This window comes from Muntiacus reevesi, chromosome 4 (genome assembly GCF_963930625.1).
Source record: "Muntiacus reevesi chromosome 4, mMunRee1.1, whole genome shotgun sequence".
Taxonomy (NCBI): Eukaryota; Metazoa; Chordata; class Mammalia; order Artiodactyla; family Cervidae; genus Muntiacus; species Muntiacus reevesi.
In genome coordinates, this window is record NC_089252.1 from 73,847,932 (window position 1) to 73,860,792 (window position 12,861).

General features: G+C 38.4%; 1 protein-coding gene across 4 annotated transcripts in view; it reads right to left on the minus strand.

The window, feature by feature from the left end:
• The window catches only part of ULK4 (unc-51 like kinase 4), a 496,024-nt gene that overhangs the window by 376,072 nt on the left and 107,091 nt on the right, over positions 1 to 12,861 (minus strand). For 3 of the 4 annotated variants that reach the window (XR_010662955.1, XM_065933095.1, XM_065933096.1), the window contains one exon: positions 9,461 to 9,643. The exons of the other annotated variant lie outside the window; for it this stretch is intronic. Coding sequence is in view for 2 of the 3 variants with exons in the window: in XM_065933095.1 (XP_065789167.1) it covers positions 9,461 to 9,643 (183 nt within the window). In the remaining variant the exon portion in view is untranslated. The remainder of the gene's footprint in view (positions 1 to 9,460; positions 9,644 to 12,861) is intronic. 4 annotated transcript variants of the gene reach the window in all.

Below are 12,861 nucleotides of genomic sequence, written 5' to 3' on the forward strand. Positions count from 1 at the left end.
TAGGGACAACTGCAAAATCTGAAAAGGTCTAAATTAGCTATGTTAAATAAATGTCAGCTTTGTGGGACTTCCCTGGTGGTTCAGTGGCTAGGACCGCACACTCCCAATGCGGGGGGTCTGGGTTCAATCCCTGGTTAGGGAACTAGCTTTCACACGCCCCAACTAAGAAGTCTACATGCCACAAGTGAAGATCCCACATGCCACAACTAAGACCCAGCACAGGCAGGTGAATAGTTAGACAGACAGACTGATGAATTAATAAATACTTGAGAAAAAAAATGAAAGTTTAAGTGTTTAGTCTTTCCTCTAGCTGGTAGGAAAGTGAGTTGTCATTTCTCCAAAGCCTTAAAAAAAATGTTATTTTCTTCTGACCCAGTTGTTGTATCTCAAGAATTTTAGTGTAACAAAGTGATGATCAAAAGAGCTTTAAGTACAAGAATGCTCATGGCAGTACTGTTCATAAGATAGACAAAAATAGCAAACAAACTTGGCATCCCAAAATAGGGATTTTGTTAAATCATAAGATTCTGAGAAAGATGGAAGTCAAAAGGAGAAGAGGGCAGCAGATGAGATGGTTAGATAGCATCACCAACTCAATGGACATGAATTTGAACAAATTCCGGGAGACAATGAAGGATAGGGAAGCCTGGCATGCTGCAGTCCATGGGGTCGCAAAGAGTCAGACACGACTGAGCAGCAACATTATACCCAGTAAGGATGCATATGAGGAGGGCAGGTGGAGTAGGAAAAAGATGCCACAGAAGTGACATTGCACGATTTCCAAAGCCAGGTTTGCAAAGGCCATGCGGCTCCTGTCTGGTTCTATTGAGACACTCTCTCTCGGAACCCAGCTGCTATGCTGTGAGGAAGCTGTATTAGCCCTCAGGGGCCCTATGTGGAAAGTAACTGAGGATCCCAAGCTACAGCCCAGTTGGGTTCCCAGGGAATGGCAAACACCAGCTTGCCAGTCATCTGAGTGAGCCTTCTGGAAAGTTTATTCTCAAGTCTTTCCCAGCTTTGCCTAAATTACCAAATGGTGAGATAAATAAATTATTGGTCTTGTTTAAGCCACTACATTTTGAGTAGTTACACAGCAAGAGATAAGTGAAATATAGCTTAAGTATACAGTGAGAGAGGAAGTTTTTCCAGGTGCAATGAAAGTTTTGTACAGCAACAGTTGTAATTTTAAAACACAGAAATGTCTCTAAGAAGTCATGATGAGGTCTACTCTATGTCTTATTGATGGAATGTTATGCAGCCATTACTAACAATCTTGAAAAACTAAAATAATGCTTTTGATTTTGAGGGAAACAAACTAGAAAAACTATGGCAAATAACAAAGATAAAAAATTGTATACAAGATTTGTTTGTAACACCATAATTCCCAGTCCCTTACAAGATGCAATATATTATAGACTCTAATTTTGGATCTATACCTAAAAGCACCTTGTGCCCCAAATAAATTCTCATCTTGTCATTTCAGAAAAACTAAATGAACAGTGCTGACTGACTCCCTAAAACTAACTGCCCAGGGCATCACAGTTAATCTTAAGCAACGTGCACCAGACTTCTAGAACAGTATTAATCTTACAACAAGATTACAGGCTGCAGGCAAAGACCAGTGCCAAGGATGAATAATCAAAACCACCTTCAGAAAGTCAAAATAACCCCGGGTCACTGTAGGTTGCAATCCACTATGTATTCAGCTTTGATTTAAATTCATCTCACCATTTGGCTCAACACAACTAAATTTTACACGTGGAGGAAAAAAAGCAGAAGCTGTTGAGGTCTATAGCCCAAACCACAGATTGAAGAGCTTCTGTCCAACAGTCAAATGGTTCTTGGCAGTGATTTCAGAACAGACATATCTACATAACATAAAGATGATGTTATGAAATGTTCACCATGTGAGGAATTGGTTGAAAGATATGAAGCTTACATCACAAAGTGGTATCTTGATCAAAATTAAGCAAAAGGATAAAAATTCCTCCAGTACACATTATAAAGACAAAATTATGAGATTAAAAAAAAAAACAACACACACACAGTGATGTAGAGAATGTCAAAGTTATTTATTTCCTGCAAATCTCCAGAGGTAAAATTGATTTGTTTCAATCAACTGTCATAGGTAAAAATCACTTAGTACAGCCTGGCCATCAAAAGACAGTAGCCTTGGAAAAAAAAAAAAGAGAGAGAAATTATGTGTGTGAATGACTACGCTGACATGGTATTCCCATTTAATGTTGATGGAAGTGAAAAACGTACTAAAATTGGTTTTGGATTACACTTTCCTTAAAGAAGTTTAGCCAAGTATCTAAGTGAAACGTCTCTTACACAACACATTTATTAACGTAGACAGATGAAAAATGTGAATACAAACTCATGTTATTAATATGCATTAACTAATTACCATATTTTAAATGAGCAGCCTTTGAGTCAGGATGCCTAGTGACTTTGTGAGAAACAAACAAAATAAAACAAAACCTGAGCTGACTGGCTTACTGATTTTTCAAAGTTTTATATGCATGAAATTTCATAGTAATCTTCCATAGTACCTCCAAATATCATAAGCAATCTGTACCTTCTGGTTTATTATTAATCACTGCTGTGCTACTTGGTCAAATTCTGAAACCTGAAACAGCTTCAGTCAAACTAGATTGCTGAAATAAAAATGGACACCAGCTCCTGTTAAAATTAACAAGTCAGAAAAAAAAAAATTAACAAGTCAGGCACAAATTATAAAGGTATCCATAGGCAGTAACACCCAGAAGGAAATCATCTTACCAATGAGCACGAGCAAATGCACCTTGAAACATGGTATGACTCTTAAAAAGTAATGTTGAAATTGTTAAGTGACCCCAAAGCATACAAAGTGCCAAAGTATGCATCACTGACTGTGCAGCTAAGAAGCACATTCAGGGTCACATACCTCGCGGGAAAAAAATACATCACTGAGGCAGATGTTTGAATCCACATAACGTGTAAGCAAGTTGATGTGAGTGTACTAAGCTCAATTAATTGAAATAGAGCAAAGTAGAGTTCCCAAGGTTTTATATACTTTCAGTTTTCTAACATCAAGAACGAGGCACTGGATTTTTAATGTCTGCTTTTATTTTTTTAAGTCACATGGGTGACTTTGTTTTTTTACAAAGCAGTACACCAGTTTACTACAATTTCCATATGCTTTCCCCCTTCTCCCTGGATGCATTTATAGACATGCATATGTATGTATGTATGCACATGTGTTTATATAGATAGATAAGTACATGAAAGGAGGGGGGAAGGAGAGGAGAAGGAAGGAAGGAAGGAAGGAAAGAAAGGAGTCTGCCATTCTAAAACTGCAATGACATCTAGTATCAAACAATCATCCTGATTCACATTACTTGGTCTTCTTAGCTGATTCAGCCATTGCTCGGTTGCCTGAAGGTCATTCTCTGACAGATTCTTCAGGAAGAGCTCATGGGAACTGAACTCTTCCATGCTAATACATCTACCTGTGGTCCCTGTAACAGAACACCCAAGATACTGAATATAAAATCCTTGGTGACAGACTTTCAGAGGAGCAGCTAAGAGAGTGCTTAATTTTACTTGAGTTTCTCCTAAAGGAATAATTACAGAAGTCCACGCAAAAGAATTTAGCTATAAGAATGCTCTCTCTTGAAAAAAAAAAAAAGAAAACAAAGGAGGGGGGGATTCTAAAATGTGCAGCAGTGAACTGCTGGAAAGCACTGGGGTACCTTCACATCATGGACCACTATAACCCTTTAGAAACAATGCTGAAGAGCTATACTGAGTTACACACACATTCCTAACATCACTGAATAGGAAAGTACAAACAATTGATCTAATTTCAATAGACTGATCTAATTTCTGTAAAAAGATTTTAAAATAGCACATGCATGTGGCAATAGGGAAAAGGAAATCTGTCAATGTCTGTGTATGTGTACATATTAATACACATATAAACACACAATAAATAGCAATTTCAAAAGTATATACAAAAATTTTGATGAGATTATTTTGCGAACATTAAGCACTTTATTTTATTCCTCTGTACTCTATATTCCATATATCCTGGATTTTCAATACTACATCCTAAAATTCATAAGTTATAAACATACCCTAGTACAAATAAATGTAAGTGACATTAGCTACTTTTAGTTTCTAGATACTATAATTAAGGAGAATTGCAATGACTTCATCCAGTACCTCTCTCCCTGGTAAATCATCAGGAAAAATGTTTTCAGTACCCTCAAACTCCTCCAGCCCCAAATCTTTAAGATTCAGTATTTGTAGGCCATAAGAGCTTGGAAGACACCAAAAAATAAAAGTAGAAAGTATACCAGGTATTCAAAAAATCAGTTTATGTGGCACAAGACTGGTAAATAAGCTCACATCTAACTTACAAGGTTTTCTCTTATGCCTGGTCATGCCTTCCAGAAGCTACTCATCCAGAGTCATCCAAGCATCTGAACTGTGAAAAGGTTGTCAATTCCTTACATCTAGTGATGACGCAAGAATTACATATAAAATACCATCTACCAAGGATTCTGAAAGTATCCTATGAAGAGCTTCGTTTGTCCTTTTTCTCTTTTTTGAAAACAGGGTAGAAAAACATTTTGTCATTTTTTGTTTTGCCCAATTTTTCTAATTACTAGAATCTGCGGAATATTTGTAACAAAAGAGTCCCCTTGTACCATGGCTGTGAACACTCACTTTCACACCACAGTGTATAGAACACACACTCATTTTGATAAAGGAATCTTCTGCATTTAGCACCTTATGGGCAAGCAGATCCTTCTGAAGATGATGACAAAAATAAACCAAGCACTGTGATGCACATGGCTGCTAAATAATGATCGTCTAAGGACAATGATACCCATGTAGCTAATGCAGGCGATACTATGAAGTTTAATTCTTTGAACACATCAATGTCCATTCAAGAACATAAACATTATTCAGAAGGTAATAATAATATGACCTAATGAATCTAGTGTAACATGAAAACATGGCTACAATTACATATTTCAAATGGAGAATCAGAGAGATTAATTACAAACCACACATGTTCATGTTCAGTCATGTCCGACTCTTTGCGACCCCATGGACTGCAGCCTGCCAGGCTCCTCTCTCCAAAGAATTTTCCAGGCAAGAATACTGGAGTGGGTAGCCATTTCCTCCTTCAGGGGATCTTCCCGACTCAGGGATCGAACCTGAATCTCCTGCATTGGCAGGCAGATTCTTTATCACTGAGCCACCTGGGAATCCCTACAAACTGCAAGTAACTATAAATCATAAAGTATGCTGCTAATCAAGTAATCCTAAATTCTAGGTTTTATTGTAAGATAAATATAGCATGTGTCTTAATGACCGCTGGTTATGTTACAAGTAAACATTACTCTCATGATCTACCTTTCTAGAGAATAATTTAGCATTATTTATGCACAGGCTTCGAAGTATGCGTAACACCTGTGGTGACTGATTAGCAGTGGACACAAAGATACATGGAAATAGGATGCTCACTGCATCAGGTCGAGTACAAACCACAAAGTTAGAGGCAAATAGCTCAACAGTGGGAGAAGGGTTCAATTACCATATGCCACAAAATGAAAACTTATTTTTAAAATGTTCTTAGGGTATATTTAAAGACATATGCCTAACTATGATAAATCAACACATTTCAATCATAATTTTATAAATGTGCGCATAAAATACATAGACATATGAACCAAAGACTAAAAGAGATAAACCTACATGGCAACAGTAATTAGCTCTGGGCAGTGAGATTATAGTCTATTTTGTTTTCTTCTTTAGGTTCTTCTAAATTTTCTGCAGTAAACAGTAATTTCTCTCACTTAAAAGGAATGGCAGGGGCCTCTTTTGGGGCTGAATTTCAACACAAAAATCTACCACAATACATAGGCATCAGTCCCCCAAATAGACAGGTGTGGTTCTTTCTTCCCATATCCAGCTGGAAGTAGTAAGTCTGGTATCTATTCCTGGGTCTCTTCCTCTTCCACTCATTCTAGCCTATTAACAACCAATGCCTGGAAAAAACACAATTACCAATAATAACCCCTAAAACACACACCTAAATGCAAATATTTGTATTTTTCTTTAACTAAAAATAAAACTACGGCCACTGTGTCGAAACCCCTCAGGAAGGCCAATATCACCGCCCTACATGAGCTGCATCTTCTTCCTATTTCCCTACCTCTTTCTACATCCCTTCCCCACTGCTCACTGTGGATAGCACTGCTGCTCTTTCTTCTCTCCCAGGGTCTCTCCAGCAATTCTCACATTTCAGGGAAGCTGAACTAACTACAGAGTCCTTCCTGCACATGTCACACAGTGCACTCTTTCTTGTCACTGAGGGCTCAGCTGGAATATCACCTCCTCAGAGAGGTACTCCGTGACTTCCCCCTGCCCTCCCCCCAGCAAATGGTGTCTGGCTCCACGCCCTGCACACATCCCCCTGCAAGACATTTTATCAACATCATCCTGCTCAATGTTCTTCAGAGCACTAACACTATCTGAAATTATTCTGTTTCTTTGCTTACTGTCTGGCCTGAGCATCAGCTTTAGCATTTATAACCTCCATGAACTTGACAAAATCACTCAAGGCACTAAGTCTCATTTGAGAATAACCCAGGGTTACAAGTCATTAAGTGTCTAGTCTATGATAAATGTTCAATATGATGGTAAATTGTTTTAATTAATGAAAAACAGAACCTTACCTTTTAAATGACAATTCATCGTATTTAAATACACACAGATACATTTTAAAGACTAGAGGACAAGACAGAAAAGATGCACAACAGTTAGAGGCCTCTGCACCTGAAGATCAGCATGTCAATGAGTTTACTGGGGTTTCACTCTGCCTCATACATCCCATGCTGGGTGCTGGATAATGCAGCAGTCCAGAAACACCAAGAGCATATGTGCACGTGCACACACACACACACACACACAAATACATGGGAAACATCAGCTCTCTCAATCAGACATACACACACACATACAAATACAAAGGAAACATCGGCTCTCTCAAACCAGAAGATCAGGAAAGGGACAGTCTGGAAAGACCAAAAACATTCAGACGACAGCTGCTTTACTTCAGCCAAGCACCATGAAAAAACCATGGCCCCTTCAGCAAAGGGCAAGAGGGGAGCCTCGACTCCCGCCCTCGTGTGATTGTAACAAGGCATCCAACACTCCTCCCTGCCGGGGAGACAGAAAGGACCACAAGGAGAGCTGGGACTTTCATCCCAACCCAGCAACAACAAGCCCCCCTGGTCCCAACCATGGTATCAGCACAGATACTGATGGGATGCTCAGACCTCCACCCTTATTAGCAGCAGAGATGCTCCTCTCCCCATTCCTGCTGAGATGGCATCATGAGAGGCTAGTGGGAGGCCTCCACCTTTGCCAACTTCTGCTTAGGAACAGGGCGCCCTCCTGTATCCAACCAGTGTCAGTGGAAGAGCAACGAGGAGCTCTTCCCCCCACCAGTCAGGAAGGCATCAGAGAAGGTGGTGGGAAGCTTGGGCTCCCACCCCTGCCCAGCAGGAAGGAGGAGCTCTGCCACGTCCCTGGGGTGTCAACAGAAGTCCACAGAAGTCCCTGGTGTGGTGGGTTTCCACACCAACAGGAGAGGAACAAAGCAACGCCCTCCTTCCTCTGCCAGTTCAGTGTTAGAGGAGACCCACCGAAACGGTAGATTCAATAAAACCCAGAGTCCTAAAACATAACACCCAAAATGTACAGTTCATACAGAGCTTCTGTTTAACAAGATGACAGAGTTCTGGAGCTCTGTCTCACAACAATGCAAATACACAACGCTACTAACTACACGTAAGAATGGCTGAGAGAGCAAATTTTATGTTTTTACCACAATTTAAAATATTTAAGTAACAATACTAATTAAATTCAAAAGATTATTTTTCAATTAACACAGGTAATTATTCAATCATTAAGATACATGGAATATTAGTTAAACATAAAATAAATATAAAATCATTTAATTAATGCATATTATTTTACTACCTTTGTGAAATACCATGTTTTAAACTCAATCAATCCATGCCTGTGTGAAGAAAAATAAACCGCCAAAACCCTCAGACTCTCTTACCACAATTTACACAGCAAATGGTGATCTTTCTAACACAATGATAACAACCTTCAATGACTTGGTAAATTAAATAGCAAAAAATTAGATACACAAACTATACTTTCTGTGAGGCTCAAATTTCTTAGCGGAATCGAAATCAGACTAATAAAAGCCAAGAACTGGTTTGCTCTTTATTTTGACTTTTAAAATCAAGTTTACTATGTAAACATGACAATTATTAATTATAGAAATTTTTAGCTTTATAAAAAATCAAACTTAACACACTGCATTTTATGCAGAAGAACCACAGCAAACATTATATTTAAGTGGCCCCACTCCACATTTCTTAGCAGTGTTACCTGCTGAGAACGTTTCAGAACACTCTAATTTGACAGCTATTATCCCTCAGAAAAAGTTAGATAATTGGTCCAATAAGTGTAAAGAACATTGCATACTACATTACCCTTAGGAAGATTCATAATACACCTGAGCAACTGAAAAACTGGGAAAGGTTGTATAACTGAAAATATCTCTGACTCACTGCTTTCCAAATGTGTGTATGTAGCCATGGTCCACGACTTTCATCTGCTAACACCTCACTGGACACTAATGTTCAAGAGCAGGACTTCTCCAACCATAACCTTCCACCCAACCCTCTAGAGACCTCATTAAAATGTCAGCTCTGATTTGGCAGGTCAGGGAGGGGCCTGAGGGTCTGAAACGCTCACAGGTGATGCCAACGTTTCTGGCTCAGGGATCGCTCCTCAGCAGGCCTCTAGAGAAGATAGTGAGGACAGTTACAACAGAGACTTCTTTAGAGCCATGTGGTTTTGTGATATGAACTGAACACTTACAGACTCTACAGTACATAAAGTACAGGAATATCAAAGGATTAGAAGGAGACGAAGTTAAAAACAAGAGAAAGGGTGCTCTGAAGGTTCAGTGTGCTGGCAGAGTATTAGGATAAGGAAAGGAATAAAAACGAGTCGGGGTGAGCAGAGAATATAAAGGGACCCCTCCAAAAGGCAGGCAAAGGACATAGGAAGAGAGATGGGGGCTGAGGACAAAGAGGCATGAAAAATATTAGCATGGAGGAAGGATTCATAAATTTTCTAACGTTTCATTACTAAAATGGGGCAAGTCGGCAGAGCCATTTACCGGATTTCTATTTTAATCACTAAAAGACTCTTTTAACATCTTCAGATGAATGGCCTGTGGTACAGAGGTTTGGCAAAATTCAAAAGGGCCCCCTTGAGATGAAAAATAAATTCTACAGAGATATATTGCTTATGGAGCCACTAAAATTGCAGGAGAAAACAACCATTTTTAAAGTGGAATCATAGGTCACACCTTTTCTTGGATGAGCCTCTGAAGATGAACCCCACAGGACAGCATTGCACTGAATAAGGTCAACATGTACTGCTGGACCCTGCAGACGGCAGAGGCCAGGGAGTGTATCACCGAGGTCAGTCCCACCTTCTCAATGACACTCTGGAAGGCAGTAGGAGAGTGGCGAGTGATTCTGCACAAGGCCTGCAGCGGGAGGAGAAGAGACACATTAGAAGACTCCAAGGGCACGAACCAACCCCAGAAAGAGAGCAAATACTTCTGGGGAAAGGAGAAAAAGGGGCTTAACTTGCTCCTTCATCACTTACCTTGGCATAAGTAATTTGAACAATTTACACACATGTAAAATCAAAACAATAATCCAACTTCCAATAAAATTTAAGTTGGGAAGCATGGGGCAGAGAGGGAAGTGGGACGGGGGCTCAGAATGGAGAGGACACATGTATACCTATGGCTGATTCATATCGATGCATGGCAAAAACCACCACAATATTGCAAAGTACTTATCCTTCAATTAAAATAAAAAACTAATAAATTTAAAAATTTTAAGTTATAAAACATTAGAAAACCTTACAAGTATCATGTACGCTATGCTGCTGCTGCTGCTAACTTGCTTCACTAGTGTCCGACTCTGTGCGACCCCATAGATGGCAGCCCATCAGGCTCCTCTGTCCCTGGGATTTTCCAGGCAAGAGTACTGGAGTGGGTTGCTATTTCCTTCTCCTATGTACGTTATGAGTTAACTAAAATGATAAAGTTTTTCTGTATAGACTCATAAATTATTTTAAGCAATGAAAACATTAAGATAAGCCTTCTTTATGTAGACAGTTAAAGGCTGAAGAAACTGTCATAAAAGTAAATATTTAACATTTATGTTTAGTATGTGAAGAACACGATCTGAGACCATCTAACGACTATCTCACTTAATTTTACCAAATAACATTTGAAAGGTATTATTATTAGCCCCATTTTATAGATAATAAAACTAAGGGACAGAGTATTTAAGTAATTTGCTCAAAGGCATAAAGTTAGCAAGTAGCAATGATATAATAAGTCAAACCAAAGTAATCAAGATCCCTGAGTTAGTTCTCAAGTTCTCATAGACTATTAAAGATGAAATTTACAATTAACAAACTAATAAAATTTAGTAAGTATTGTAATAGAAGTAGGCTCAATTATGCTTAGAAAAGCGCAAAAAGTTAAGTCAACAAAAGCTACAGAAGGAGAATGGTAACTGAGTCAGTTTTTGAAGGTGAGTGGGAAATGGACAGGTGAAAAAGTAGATAAGAAAATTCTAGCCAGAGAGAGGACAACAAGTATTCACATGGAGACATGAAGATGCAGAGCAGCTTCTAGGAAGGGCAAGCTCTCTGGTGCAACTCTCAAGGGAAGAAGAGACAGAGAGAATAGGAAAGAGGGGGAAATTATGACTCACCTACTGAGGAGATTATCTTTTCTCATTCTTGCCTCCTTTGCTGAAGATTAATTGACCACCGATGCATAGGTTAATTTCAGGCTCTGTGTTCCACTGATCTGTAGGTCTTGTTTTTGGGCTAATACCACACTGTTTTGATTAATGTAGCTTTATAATACAGTTTGAAGCCTAGGGGGGTGACACCTCCAGCTTCATAATTTTTTTCTCAAGATTGCTTTGGCAATGAGGGGTCTTTTGCAGTTCCACACAAGTTTTAGAATTATTTGTTCAACTTCTATGAAAAATGTCATAGGTATTTTGATAGAAATTACATTAGATCTATGGATTGCTTTGAGTAGTATGGCCACTTTAATAATATTAATTCTCCTAATACAAGAGCATGGGCTATCTTTTCTATGTCTTCCAATCATCTTCAACTTCCTTCATCAGTGTTTTATAGTTCTCAGAGTGGAGGTCGTTCACCTCTGTGGTTAAGTTTATTCCAAGGTATTTTAGTCTTTTTGATGTGATTTAAAACAGGATTTTTTAAAATTTTTGTTTCTGATAGTTCACTATTAGTGTATAGAAAAGCAACAAATTTCTGCCTATTAATCTTGTATCCTGCATCTTTGCTGAATTCATTTACCAGTTACAATGGTTTTTTTGTGGAGACTAGGTTTTTCTATATGAAGCATCATGTCATCTACAAATAGTGACAGTTTACTTCTTCCTTCCCAATTTGGATGCCTTTTATTTTCCTTATCTGATTTCTGTGGCTAAGACTTCCAATATAATGTTAAATAGAAGTGATGTGAGTGAGCATCCTTGTCCTGTTTCTGAATTTAAAGGAAAAGCTTTCAGCTTTTCACCACTGAGTATGATGTTGTGGATATGTCAAAAATAGCCTTTATAATGTTGAGATATGTACCCCCTATACCCACTTTAATGAAAGCTTTTTAGCATGAATAGATGCTAAATTTTGTCAAGTGCTTTTTCGGCATCTACTGAGATAATCATGTGATTTTTATTATTCCTTTTGTTAATATGATATACCTGACTGATTTGCAAATGTTGAACCATCCTTAGATCCCTAGAATAAATTTAACTTGATTATGGTGTATGATCCTTTTTATATATTGTTGGATTCATTTTGCAAATACTTTGTTGAAAATTTCTGCATCAGTGGTTCATCCAAGGTATTGGTCTGGTATTCTTATTTCTGTAGTGTCTTTGGTTTTGGAATCAGGATGAAGTGGACTTGTAGAATGAGGTATCACCTCATACCTATCAGAATGTCTCTCATCAAAAAGTCTACAAATAACAAATGTTGGAGAAAATGTGGAGAAAAAGGAACCCTTGTACACCGGTGGTAGAAATGTAAACTGGGGCATTCACTATGGAAAACAGTATGGAAGTTCCTCAAAATTCTAAAAATAGAACTACTATTTGGCCTGCAATTCCACTCCTAGGAATATATCTACAAAAAAATGAGTACATTAATTTGAAAAGACAGATGAGCCCCAATATTTGTAACAGCACTACTTAAAACACCCAAGACATACAAGCAACCCCCAAAAAAGATAAGTGGACAAAGCAGATGTAGTGTATACACACACACACACACAATGGCGTATCACCCAGCCATAAAAAAGAAGGAAACTCTGCCATCTGCAGCAATGTAGATGGATCTAGAGAATATAATGCCTAGTGAAATATATTTGACAAATACAGTATGGTATCACTTATATGTAGAATTTTTTAAAGTAATACAAACAGCTGTGTAGAGGGAAACAGAAACAGACTCACAGACACTGAAAACAAAGTACTGGTTACCAGAGAGGAGGGAGGAGGGAAGGGCGAGTGAGGGCATGAGGTTAAGAGACACAAAGTCATGTGTAAAACAGACAAGCAATAGAGACGCATGTACAGCACAGGAGATTACAGCCATTATCTTGTAACAGCACTTAATGAAGCATAATGTATAAAAATA